We start from the raw sequence: 14,330 nt of genomic DNA, 5'->3' as shown, positions 1-14,330 counted from the left end.
CCCCCCCCCCCCCCCCCCCCCCCGTCAGCATTCCCACTATGCTATTTTAAGCATGTTATAGCAAGTCACAGCATGCTATAAAAGACGTCACCATGTGGAGGTTAGTTGGTGTGTGTGTGCATGTGTGTATTCAGCAAGAGAATAACGGGTGTGTGCATTAATCTATGTGCACTTTAATCTAGAAGGAGACGGATGGACTTCAAACAATCGAAGCTGAATGTTTGATGATAACTTGCTAACGTATACTGCCCAATTTTTATAAAAGATATTCTCTATTCAAAGTAAATGTGATTATATCAGTCGAGGATTATGCAAAAATGTGTTTTGCGGAGCGTTCGCCTCTCGACTGGTTATGCAGCCACATTGGAGACGCACACACACCAACAGCCTCACCAGAACTAGCTTGAGCACCACAATGCACGTCGGGGGTCATGCAGATTGAGGGAAGTGGTTGGTCAGGGCCCCCCTTAGTCGTGCAAAATGATTGTGAAATTTAAATATATATATATTTTTTGCACTATCTGCCTCCTGAGTTCAAAAGCAGAATGTCACTCTGAAGCTCGCGCCCCCATTCCTTCAGTGAAACCTCCTCTGATACGCGTTTAGCAGCACATCACACTCGCTCATCTCACGCTAAACCCAGTTTCTCTTCCCTCTTCTCAAAGATCTTCAGTGTAACGAACCGGTTTACAGCTCTTTAACGTGTCGTATTATGCATCGGTTACCAACGAGACTTTTTCCTGGACACACCGTTGTCCCATTTGTCCATCGAATGGAACTAAATCGGTATTTATTTTTATTTGATTACCTTGATTTGCTTATTTTACATTCTCTTCCAACACACAAGGGCACTTGCAAAGCAAAACAAGCATTTAATGAAAAACAGTTCGGCTGCTCAGCCTCCGTTTTTGCTGCTTGAAGCTTTCTGGAGAACCGCTCATCCAAACAACTTCACACTCAACACTGTGCTTCCATAGCAAGGTGTACCCAGCATGCCGTTCGGCGGTATAACGGTTACCGTGTGTTCCAATACCACCACACTATTTAGTAAGCCAGAAAAAGATTTAGTATGTCCCAATACATAATATCTCAAATGCAGTATGCTAGAAGTACCAGGATGTCTGACTGCATCCGGTCTCATTTTGCAGTATCAGAATCAGAAGAGTATATTAAAACAAGTATATTATTAAATACATATGTATGCAAGCCAGCATGCTTTTCTGGCTATTCTGACCCACAATCCTCTATGCAGCAGATGCATGAGCAAGAGGGTCAAAGTGCAATGTCATGACGAAGTAGTGCGTCCCAAATTGAATGCATACTGCATGCAACAGTACGCACTTTTAAAGGGCAGCTGCAGCATGTACTAAAAGTAAAAAGAAAAAGTATAAGATTCGGAATCCAGCAAACTGTACCCAGCATGCCGTTCGGCGGTGTAACAGTTAATAGGGGCCCCCTCTCAATGCACTACACTATGTACATAACACCCTACTAATGAATGTGTCTTAAGAGCTCGCGCTCGAACACTGCGCTCCCTCGGCTCTTCAGCAAAGCAAAGCACCCACCAAGTGTGAAGTTGATCGGATGAACGGTTGTTGAGAAAATCGGAGCACGGACGGACAGACAGACAGACACACACTCCTCCCAGTTTGGTTAGACGCTTTGATGACAGCAGTGGCGCACAGTAACTGAGACGTGTGTCATCGTCGTCGTCAGAGAGGCTCTGATCCTCTGTGTGGATCTCCTCTCACTGGTGTTGCTTGTGCTCTGCTTTCAGCAGTAATGTGTTATTGTGGGACTCACACATCAATGAAACGCCTCTGCCACTATCCAAACCCACTCTATCAGTGCGTTCAGTTGGCTCCTACATAACTGTACTAAGACGTAAAGGTGGTGGGTTTTTGTCTGGACGTGGAGTATTTAAATGTAGTCATTTTATTCTTATGGACTTACAAGCGATGCAGATGTCATGAGCAATTTTCTCTTTAATTAACGATGTTGATTGATTCGTTTACATTCCTCCTCCTCCCATTCTCGGCCACCCATTCAACCCCCCCCCCCTCAACTCTTATCCCACTTTAAATAGCTGCTGGTGTTTGTTACTCTCTGTGTCTGTTGTAGTTCAGGCGGCACATTTAGCAGTCTGGGAGCATCAGCAGCCTGTGACTTACAAACACAGGCGTGACCCTGAAGAGTGAGTCTCTAATTTGACCACAATGTGTGCCTCTGGTTTTTTCAATTAGAAAACAGCTATATTAAATAAATACATAAAAACACACCATGGAAATAAGTTTGCAACATTATAATCTTGGTAAATGTCTAGATAAAATTGCACAATGAGAAAAGTATTAGCTAAATGAAAACTACGAAATATTTAGCCAGCTGAGATTTTAACTAAATCAAAATGCTAAAAAGTTCTTTATTTAAATCTCTTATTGATCTGTTACCACAAACTAAAAGCATTGGCATTTGTCGCTATTAAGAAACTTAAAAGAATAAGTTTGACATCTCATCCCAAATTCCCTCGATTTTTAATCTTTTGTTAAACCTATTTATTTATTTATGACTAGACGATTAGTGATTGCTTGCAGGTCTATGTGTCTCTTGCACAATGTTGAAAGTATATTTATTAGTTTACTCCTTCATGCCGTGTAAAGATGAAGGACCACGCTAAGCTACAGTCGGTGCTTTTAGAAACTCACCTGGAAACAGCAGCTTCTTCTAGAGACGGTTTCTCATGTGAGCTGCTTCTGTGTCATTCCATTTATGTCATGTTGTTTTTAGAAACAAGAGAAAAACACTGAAAAAACTACGTTGGGAACTGAATAGTTTTGTCAAAGTTCATAATCAGGGCCTTTTTGCTACAAGTACTGTTTGCACATGTAATGGTGCCAAGAACCTAACATGTGTCGGATCTATAATCTATCAAGTAAGAACGTTGTCTTGTTTGAAGACTCGAGGACAAGTGGCTGGTTGTGATTGGACGTTTTTGGGCCTTCATCTGTGACGCCGTGGTCGGCTATAGCCCCATATATGACCTCAGCACTCTGTACGTCACCACAACAACCTTTTCTTCTTTTTTTTTTTTACCCGACGGAGGATTGAATGATGCAACAGATGTCTACTGTCTGCTCGGGATGATTTAAGTGTTTGACCCTCGGACAGGAGTAAAGTTAAAATCTTGTATTTCCACAGACTCTCTCCTACTGTGCCGGATGTTCGCACTGGCAGGGACCGGTGTACACCACATGCTTTATTTGGATGTTACCAAAATGGAGGCACAGATCCTTTTTTTTTCCTGTTGATTCTGTAGTGTTACAGAATCACAGCTGTAAAAATGTGTGGCCCTGTCTAAATGCTACAGAGCCTTAATTTGTAGTCCTACCTGTCAAAATGCAGCATGTAATATAGTAAGACAAAATGTTTTTTCAACGGTAGAAATTGATGAAGGGTCTGTGGAAATGTTTGAACTATTTGATCCATCTGTAATCCGAATCACGCGGTGCTGAAGACGAAAGAGGCTCGGTCCGCTGACATCTGCACAAACTCTTAACGTCACCAGCTGGACGGCTTGTAGATAACGAGCAGTGTTACTGGGTGGTCAGTATAATTAGCATTAGTCATTGGCACACCAGCTGATGTTTTTATTTTTTTTTTGTGACATCCTCGCCCACGCTGCCTGACCTCGCTCCAGGAGCAGGTGAAGATCAGGTCAGAGCAGTGGCCTCCTCCGACACCTTCTCGTAGAGAGGAGAGTGAATCGAGGTCCTTTGAGAGGGTTTTTTTGGCGTCTCGTAGTGAATTCTTTATTAGAACGACACAATAATCATGCACACATCGTGTGACCTCGTGGTCTGTGTAGGACATTCATGCAACCAGCACTTGCGTCTCCCGTCACATCCTCTCTCTCTCTCTCCCTCTCTCCACACACTGTTGAACCCCTCGGTCCTGCGGCGAAAACATATTGGTGTCCTCTCGTGTTTCGTGTACATGGTTTCCTCCCCAGAAAATCTTAACTGTCGACGTTTCTGGATGCAGAAGAAGACACCGGCTGGCCACCTTATTAAGATCACGTTGGTCATCGTGAGCTGAGTGAATCTGCCTTATCACCGAACGTGGGGGGACGTCTTTGCACCTACAGGCAGCCTCCTCTTGGTTTGAGATGTTAGGATTCTATAAACATGCATTTGTCTTTGGGACATAGTTGTTACAGTAAACACGACTTCACAAGCACAGACTCTCTTCCCTGATTTACATACGAGCAACAGCTCTTAAGAAGGTGGCCACGAGGTGTGTGAACAAAGACATCAATCCCTTTCAGTTATTTTGAAGGGGGTGCTACCTGAAGAATATACTATTGTTTTATCTTTTTCAATGTTTTTTTTGTTTTGTTTTTATATATATATACATTTTTATGTTGGTTTTTTTTCAAGCAAATATTTGTAAGAAACAAATTATAACTTTTAATCATAAATCATGCTGGAAATCGCATCATTCTGTTGTACTTTTTTATTTAAAAGTAAATACATTTTGATCCTTTATGAATCTGTGGTTTGGTGGAATCCTTTTGTGTGTTTTTGTTTGGACCTTTTTCATATTGTATTTTTTTTTACTCCAACATTGCTTTCATGTCCATGTTAACACATTAAAAGAACAAGCTGAGCAACTTTAAATAGATGTAAAAACAAAACGGACCAAAATAAATGTATATTTAATGGAGTAAAGTTTGCTAAACCTTCTGGAAGACAAATTGTGTAAACCAATTTGTAGCTACAAAATGTTTTAATCTTTGTTCCTAAAGCTATTTAATAAGATGTTACTGAATGAACGCAGTCTTTTGTCTTTATTGGTAATAAAACTGAAATATTTAGACGGTCACAGGTTACAAACTAGTATTTTTAGATAAATGGCTGTAAATGTTTTTTAATGTTGCCATCAAATACCAAGCAAGTACCCTAATATGAAAACTATCAAAGTTATATTAAAATTACTATAAATTATTAGATTACAGGCACAGATTTATCATGCAGCTAAAAATGGATTATAATCCAGGCAAAGAATAGAATCCCTTTTTATTGTCATATACACGAAATTTGACCTCTGCATTTGACCCATCCCTATATATAGGGAGCAGTGGGCTGCCAATGATGGGCGCTGTGGAGCTGGGAGTTCAGTGTCTTGCTCAGGGACACTACGACACGTGGCACGTCCCAGTCGAGGATCAAACCGTTGACCCTGCGGTTATCAGACAACCCGCTTAAGCCAGTGAGCCACCCAAGCAGAAACTTCCCCCGCTTCCTTGTGTAATGTAGTTAAATTAAGTCAAATTTTGTTTGACAATGTGCACTACTGATGATATCAACTGATGCAGTAAGGTTGTTGTTTTTTACCAAATTTTGAGCCCTTCTCTTGAAGTAAAACCTAATTTTAAGAAATGTATTAATTGTGAGAGAGCGATTTTAGTGAAGACTTGAATGCTATACGGTTTCGGCTGAATATAAAAGTTCAGTGTTACATTAGTTAAATATGAGGGCTGCAACTAAAGAGTATATACATGATCAATTAATAATTTCTCTATAAAAGAATAAAGTAGTGAAAATCGCCTCTTAAAACTCCCTAGAGCCCAAATGTATGTCCTCAAATTGCTTGTTTGGTCGAAAAAAAAAATGCACATTTGAGATGCATCATATCAAGCAAATATTTGTAATTTTTGGGTGAAAAATACTGCAAATAACAAAAATGTAGTTACTATCTTAATACTCACCATTTATTTATCGTTTTCCAATTGGTCGACAGAGTTTGAAATTGGTTTAAAAACCAGTTGTGTTATTTACATTTATAAGTTAAGTAAATTATGGTTTCTTTCCAATGAATATTAGTGAGATGGTGTGCGCATGCTCGGCTCTCCTATTGTTTCGGTGTTTTCATTCATCTCTGCACACAGCGCGAACAAAGGGGCGTGAGGCTCGCCTTCTGATTGGCTCCCGTCGGGGCCCCCAGACGTCTCCGTTCCGCGAGCTCCGCCACAGCAGATGGACCTCTCGCGCTCTCCTCCTCCTGGATGCACGCGCCCCAGCGATTGTTTCCAGCGGCAGGAGGGCGAGCGAGTTGACCGAGGAGTTTACCGTTAACGGATAGTTCAGCCGTCACGGGCAAGAAGAGGAAAGACGGGAGAAGGAGTCGGTGGACGAGGACAACCGGAGAGCCTGCTTCCGCCGGGTTTGGTGAGCCGAGATAGATGTCCAAAAGTCGGCAGGAATCAGACAGAAGCGTCGCTGTAGCGGGCTGCTCGTGATGCTGTCTGCGGGTTCACGTTGGACGTGGACTGCGTGTAGTTTGATAGCGTGATTGTTTGTAACGTTAGCCTGCTAAAGAATACGTAGACACGTTTAGACAACATTGAATGCACAACAGCGACATTTATTTATTGTATAAAAGCACGGGCGACGCATTTATGGACAGAAAATCTCGAATAGGAGCCGTGTGTGTTGTATTTAAATCACATGCAGCGGTAATGGGCATGCTCCGTGTAACACTGGAGCCTAAATGTTGAGCAGAAAATGATAACACATGCCCAATTTATCCACGTTTGTTCTCTAGCAGGGAGTGTGTGCACAGCTGCGTGTTAGTATAAAAGGTTACATAACAAGCAATAGTTAGTTGAGATTCCTCTCCACACACATACGGCTGGCTATACATGAAGTGAGTTTTCTGTCTTTTAAATGTACGTTCAGCTGCCAGTTTATTTTGTACACTTTGCTATATTAATAATACTTCAACAGCCCTCCAGGAAAGCTTGGATTTAGTTGGAAGAAGGTAGAATGTATCCTACTATCATGAAGCTTATGCTCAGTTTGTATTGATGCTGTTTAAGAGACGTGTTAATTCACCTGTATGGTAGTTTCTATCTACCTGCATTAGGGTGGACCATTTATTAAAAACGATACAATTAAACCGCTCCTTTCAACATGTTGACAAAGTGGAATCAACACTTCTTAAACTGATTATTATGTGTAGGATCTTCATACCAGACTGCATTAGTTTTAGGTTTGTGGGTCTGATGAACTATCCACTGAGTGAACTCTTCATCTTTTATGAAGTATTAGGTCAACACGAGCTGCAATCAGTAGCACAGAAGAGCCCATGGTGAGCTCTGTGAACGTTGTGTTGAGTCTGACCGACCTGCTCAAAGCACGAATGCATTCAGTTCACCATTATAGAAGACTAAGACAACTGGAAAATGATTCATCTTTAATTAGCTTACACCAGTGCATATTTAGCCTTTCTGGTTATTGGCAAAATGACAGGAATGATGAGTAATCGATTATCATAATAGTTGCTGATGTATTTGTCGTGGATCGACTAATCTCTGCAGCTCCACAGTCAACAAAGAGGCACGGAATAGTTTCTGCTTGATCTGAAGAATCTGGACGCCATATTTAGATTCTTGCAACATGTTGTTTTTTTCTGACAACCCCAGTACTGTATGCCTAATGAGGAGCAGGAGACACACACACACACACACTATTTTTGGTTTCTGGGAGCTTAGATGTTTTCGGTGTTGCTATGACAATGGTGACAATAGTGAGGCAGAGCTGTATTAATGTGGAGGCAGGGGAAGGGGAGGTGGTGCTGGGATTGAAAGCAGACGGGAGGAGGTTTGGAGCTATTCATCGTCCATTTCAGCCAAAGACTTTGACAGAGGAGGTTCAGAGACAACAGGGCAAGAGGGCAGAAAACAAGCGTGCATGTGTGTCAATGAAAGAGAGAGGGGGGGGGGGGGGGGGGGGGGGGAGTCAGGAAGTTGTGGTCATGAGTTTTAATAGCATGGTGGATGGTTTCTAGTCTTTCACAAGGGAATCACGAAGGAGAAAGCTAAATGGTAAAAACAGTCCAGACAGCAGAGAGGAAAGAATTCCCTAATCAGAAAAAATTTGAATAAATGGAGCTACTGTGTTATGAAAAAAACAAAAAACTGAGCAGATGAAGGCGAATGAGGCAGAGGGGAAGACGGAGGCTGAGTATTGGCTGATGTTGTAATGAGACAATGAGGTCTACATTATGAGCAGAAGAGCTCCCTGATCGGAGACAGGACGGGGTCAGTCTCACTGCATTCAGATGCTGCTGTTGACTTCAAAACAAAGAGAGACGGCAGCTCTTTCTGCAGTCTAAATGTCACGGAAATAATTTGCACACAGACGAGGTGGACAAATGGCTATCACTGGTTTGGAACCGTTTTGGTGAAATGTCAAGGTAATTATAACGATTCTACAGGCTCGATTCTGGAGGAGACGCTGAACATGGTGTACAAAAGGTCACGGTGGAGGTGTTTGGTAAAGGGGGGTGGCATAGGAGGCCGTGTGGCTCATGACAGCAGTATCTCTGAAGTTCTTGTCATTTTCAACCTCAATACTTCTTTTGTTTTGGCATCGAGTGTTTGCTCAGATTCATGGTCTCTTTTGCTTATTCTTTCATCAGAGAGTTCCTGATGATATTTTGACCAGCTGCTTGTGTTTGTACATCTAACATTTGAGACGTTGCTAAGGAACAAATATTTTGGTATCGTATTGGCACCAGTCTTGAAACATTTCAAGACTAGTCAGAGAAAACTGAGATCATGAGCTGAAGAAAACCTTTCAAATCCCCTCGGAACAACGTCAAAAACACACACTCATCAGTCATCAAGCCTTGTTTTTTCTGCAAACTTTCCCCAACAGCAAACAGTGAACAGGGTTCACATTTAGTACAACAGCCATTGATACTCCAGCAGCAGCTTTAAAGGTTAAATGTCAGATTTGATCTTCATGTCCTGCGGTTAACGTCAGGAAGCGGTCGATTTCGTTATCAGTTGTCGAGGTGGTTGACTTAAAATTCCCGTTGGTCTTGTGAGACACGATTACGACATTGTGTCGGTTTGACAGTCGGCCACATGTCCGTCTGCGACCGCCGGCATCACCAGCCAGTGACCATGGCCGCCGTATTAAAGACTAATGGTCTCCATTGTGCAGCTGAACGCTTGCTCTTTTCGAGCGCTTGACAGGGCTAATACAGCCGCTGAAATATTGATGGGGCTGGGCTGATTGGTGTTTAATATTTAATTCGCCCACAACAGCTGAACACATTCATATCAGTGATTGACAGGCTCGGTTTATTTATCAGCACTGTGTGTTTAAAGCTGCTACATTACTGTGTGTGTGTGTGTGTGTGTGTGTGTGTGTGTGTGTGTGTGTGTGTGCGCGTGCATGTGCATGTTAGTACAGTCGCGCTGCTTGAATTGAGGAAGTTTAGGGCCGTGTCAGGGCCAGTGTCAGTTTCCTGTGTGACTGACTGAGCAAAGGAGGAAGTGATTCAACGGAAGGGGAGCACTTCCTTTTAAACGCCCCCGATTCTTCCTCGTCTGTTCGCTGTCAGACTCACAAGAAAAGGCGTTTGATACCGACACCTGAGTGACAAAACTGCTAATACCTGAGGATACATACAGAGTCTACCTCTCTTAACCTTTCTCTCTCTCCCTCCTCTTCTGCAGCTGTCTCTCGTGACTCAACAACATCACACAGTCTTCACTACGGTATGATCTTTTGTACTCTTGTAACTGACATTTATACCACGTTTATTTGGCAGGTATGTCCCTCTGACTTTAAGTATTAATACTTTTGTGAGTTATGTTACAGAGGTGCTGAATGTGCTCTGCTCCAACAATAATACAACATTGAGAAATGAATGCAGACTGGATGTTCTCTGTGGTGGAATACGCGGCACACAGAGCTTCATCCTGCTAACATGCTAACATTCGCTGATTAGCATTAAGCACAAAATGCAGCTGAGGCTGATTGGATTGTAGTTAGTATTTGCAGGTATCTGGTCATAAACCCAACAAAGCACCGGATGGGTGTTGATCTGATGACGCCCCTAGAGGACCTCTGAAGTCTGGAGATCACAAAATTGATTCGGATATATTGTCAGGAGACCATGAATGTCATGATAAGTGACAAGTGAAATATTTACATCAAAAGTCAGGATCAGCAAACTCATTAACACCATGAGTATCTGCACACAATTCCACAACTATCCATCAAGTAGTTGTTGAGATATTTCACTCAAATCTAAAAATGTCAACCACATGTTAGCAACTGATGAAAGTCAGTAGGATTCATCTTATGGGGACCATGACCATGTCATTTCATGGCAATCCATTCAATATTTCTGTTACATATTTCAGTCTGGACCAAAGTGGTGGACAGACATGACGCACTGACATTCAAAATAATGCAGAGGCTACCTTCAAAGATGGTCCACAAGAAATATAAATTATGTGTTGTTTAGGAGCTAAAGTTGCCAACACATCCTTTAAAACAGTCTTTATTTAATGTGTGAAATACAGAGAAAGTGAGAAAACAAGATCAATTCCAGGACATAAGTTTATAGAATTGTTGTTAAATCCTCCTGGATAAGCTATGAAGCACGTCTTCACCTCTACATCCAGTGTATTTGATTTAAAGGACAGACAGACTACATGTACTGTGTGTATAGACACATCTATGATGGGTAGATAAACACATATGATAGTGTGCTCACAGATGAATGTTTAAGCAGCTGTAAGGATTAGGCTGTGAGGGTGGCACATGTGTCCTCCACCTGTTCATGTCCTTGTCGGGGGGGGGGGGCTTCTGTCCTGCGTCCTCCACTGATGCACAAGGACAAATACACCAACGTTCAGAAAAGAGCGAAGGTGCCATTTTTTTAAACAGCTGCATGTGTGCGGAGAGACACAGACGTGAGGAGAGAGAGTCAAAGGGGTGACAGGAAAGAGAAGATTTACTGTAGGAAAGAGGAGCAAGAGAGCAGCTGTTCTCCTCCATCACACACCAGATGTTGTGACTGCGTAGCGTTGGTTTAACTGTTCACTATGAGTTGATCTGTCTCTTGAACTAAAAAAAAAGCATTGAAAGGAAACTAGATATGATCTGTGATCGTTGTTTACTGTGTGGAGCTTTACTTCCTCCTTCCTGCAGTCCCTCTCCTCACCTCCTCCTCTCCAGCCGGCCGGTCATGAGGAGTCATGAGACAGAGGGAGAAACTGTGTTAACTCTCTGTGTTGCTTGTTTGTGTCCCAGCTCTTCTCATGCTGACTGAGAATGGATGATCCAGAGTACAGGGTTCAGATTGGAGAGAACAAGTTCATCAGGAAGTAAGGATTCAAAACCATCTGCATATAACTGTCTTCTTACCCTGTATTAACTTTTATCGTCTATCTGCAAACGTGTGCGTACTTTACTTCACTGCTGACCTTTTATGAGGCATACAAGCATTTATTGATCTATTTAAAGCTTCTCGTACAATATTCAGAGCATTAATATACGGTTACTGCTGATAACGCCCCCAGCCGTCTTCGCACAACCACAACGCCCGTCCTCCGGTTCCCCCTCACGTCAGCACTGTTGGCTCTGTCAGCACTTTTGCCGTAATTCGCACCGTTAGCGCGGTTACCGACGTTAGCTGTGAGCCGTCGCCATGTTGAGAGCCGCGTGGAGTCAGTAGTTACGCTCTGAATACCTCGTAGAGGACCTTTAAGGATGTAGTATGTCAGTACTTGACTTGAGTATATGTGAGTACTACAGCTCGCTATAAAACAACCAAGATGATCACCAAAAGAGAATATTTCAAAAGATGTAATTTACTCGACAGTCCTGTTGTGAAGATACTGTGTTCTCTGTCTGAAAACCTCCTCATTAAAAAGCCAACTCAGCATGTTACCGTCAGACAGCCAGACAAATCGGGATTCTTTCATTTCTTTCACACTGTCGCCTTTTTCTAGCACATTTCTAGTCTCTAAAAGAAGATTTATTTTTTATTTCAAAGGCTGCCTTGACAGCATGACATCAATCAACCCACATCTGATGCTTTGTAGAATGTAGTTCACATGATACACACACACACATATATTTACATAAGTGGGCTACAAATACGTGAAATCAGCATTTCCTCCTCTCTGTCTCCAGGGCAACAGTCCTCTCACATCTGAAGATGTACAACCTCTACTATGAAGGACAGAACCTACAGCTCAGACACAGAGAGGTGTGTGTGTGTGTGTGTGTGTGTGTGTGTGTGTGTGTGTGTGTGTGTTCAACAGAAGCACTTTCACTACCGTCTGTCTGCCTTCCTGTCACCAATTTACTCTGTCAATTGTAATTTAATGAGTCCTGTGCGCTGTATCCCAGAAGGGTAATAACAGCCCATTGGGTGTGTGTGTATTGACCACGGCTCCTCTCTCCCAACAGGAAGAGGGGGAGCTGATTGTCGAGGGCTTGCTGAATATCTTTTGGGGCCTGCGGCGGCCAATCAGGCTTCAGATGCAGGATGACCACGAGCGGATCCGCCCGCCCCCCTCCTCCACGTCCTGGCACTCGGGTTGCAATCTGGACAGTCAAGGGTAAGAGGTCCGGACGGATCCAGTTACGCCTCGATGACCGGAAATGGTGATGCCCAGCGGGTCAGCAGGGGTCAGATATGGATTATGTCGAGGTTGAATTAGATAATTGATTTCACAGTTTGCTAAATCCTATTGGCAACAGTCCAGAGACAAAGGGGAACCTTTTAACACTGCTGCCTCCATTTTGGATTTTGCCCCAAGCTACCACAGATCAATTAGCGTCGATAGGCTTGAAGCCCCTTTCTGTATTCATTCATCAGTATTCTTGTTCTATAAAAACAGACCTCACAGACATGTAGGGACAAAATAACATCAACACTTCATGAAAAAGGACGTTAACTTTGAAGTATCTAAATCACCTTACAAACCACAGCTGTGAAGTTGCATTTTCTCAGGTTGTTTGCAGCAACAAAAAAGTTCCTGCTATCAGGTTTTGATACTGCGAGTTTTGAAATACAGACAACCTCTCAAACACAGAGCTCCCAAAGAGGCTAAATTATTCCTGCTGGTGTTGCTGATGCTTCAGTCCGAAAATAAAGCAACATTACTTTACATATTCAAGGAATATACTTTCACATATCATGAAAAACTGCATCAATAAAGAGGAACAGCTGTCACAAGCTGAAACTGACCGACGTGGTGTTTAAGTGGTTAACAAACGTCTGCTGCTTAACGAGGTCTATAATAATAACAGTGTGTCAGTGTTTTTATGGAGATGTTGTTACTCCAGAGTTTAAGTCTTACGCTGTTGACATTATGACTCCACTGTAACGTCTGTCTAAAACAAAGTAAAATATGTATCTATCGCCAGAATAACAGTTTGAATGCAGAAAGTATTTTGGTTGTATCTTTACAGTCTCTTCGTCTCTCTTTTTTTTTTTTTTTAAAGTTCCCCCAACAGCACAGATGGTCAACAGACGACACAGCAGAGCCCGCCCACAGTGGAAGTGACGCCACCTGACAGCCAACCAGAGGACTCGGATGTGATGGAAGAACAGACAGAAGAAGGTGAGTCACGACATGCATTCATCAATACCAACACCGAAACCGCTGAGTCATTAAGTAATACCTTTTCACTTCTTTTACTTGTGTTGGCTCATCAGCTCCCAAGACATAAAAAGAAACGTTGTGTTAAAATCAAATTAACTTTAGGTTTAAAAACAACACTGTGGACCAAATCTCTAATTAACCCTCAGCTGCTTTGTGTAAACATGACATCAGTGTAAGGTGGAAAGGAATTAAAGCCTTATCTTTAGTTGGTCCAGAGCATTTGCGTCTGACATCAGTGAGATAAGAAGAGAGCATCACATCTGTCTCTCATATTTGCTTCATCCTGTTTTTACCTGAATGTTAGATATACTCCTTTTGCCCCACTTTTAAAAGTACATATTCTGAAAATGACCGTCCTGCTTTTACTTTTGGTACTAAGGTTTTTTTTGATGGGAATACTTACGTACTTTCACTCAAATAAAACTTTAACTGCCAGACTTTTATTTGCCACAGTGTTCCTTCACTGTGGTATCACTACTTCCACCACAACTTCATTTAAAGATGAGTCTAAATAACACTGAATAATAGCTGATGTTATGACTGATTGGACAGAGGACAGCGATAGCTCCGCTCAGCTGTTCAGGACGAAGAGCGATGCCGGCGTCTTGAGACGGGGCCAGCGGCGCTCACCCAGCGACCAGAGGAAGATCAGACGCCATCGCTTCTCCATCAACGGACACTTCTACAACCACAAGGTGAAGTCTGAAAGTCAGAAAAAAGTATTGTGTGCTACGTTTAAACACGTGCTAGATGAGGCAGCAATGCTGTGTGTGTATCTCTATCTATCTATCTATCTATCTATCTATCTATCTATCTATCTATCTATCTATCTATCTATATATCTATATAT

General features: G+C 42.4%; 1 protein-coding gene across 4 annotated transcripts in view; it reads left to right on the top strand.

Moving 5' to 3' along the window:
• The first annotated feature begins 5,210 nt into the window (after positions 1 to 5,210).
• The window catches only part of rassf2b (Ras association domain family member 2b), a 21,668-nt gene continuing 12,548 nt past the window's right edge, over positions 5,211 to 14,330 (top strand). The window contains exons 1-7 of one of the 4 annotated variants that reach the window (XM_031856823.1): positions 5,211 to 6,224; positions 9,527 to 9,568; positions 11,115 to 11,188; positions 12,000 to 12,075; positions 12,279 to 12,430; positions 13,320 to 13,438; positions 14,033 to 14,175. In XM_031856823.1, the coding sequence (XP_031712683.1) occupies positions 11,136 to 11,188; positions 12,000 to 12,075; positions 12,279 to 12,430; positions 13,320 to 13,438; positions 14,033 to 14,175 (543 nt within the window). In that variant the 5' untranslated portion in view covers positions 5,211 to 6,224; positions 9,527 to 9,568; positions 11,115 to 11,135. The other 3 variants (XM_031856826.1, XM_031856825.1, XM_031856824.1) reach the window with 3 other exon arrangements.

Source organism: Anarrhichthys ocellatus, unplaced genomic scaffold (assembly GCF_004355925.1).
Source record: "Anarrhichthys ocellatus isolate YVR2014 unplaced genomic scaffold, GSC_Weel_1.0 scaffold17, whole genome shotgun sequence".
NCBI lineage: Eukaryota > Metazoa > Chordata > Actinopteri > Perciformes > Anarhichadidae > Anarrhichthys > Anarrhichthys ocellatus.
This window is presented reverse-complemented; position numbering and strand designations above follow the sequence as displayed.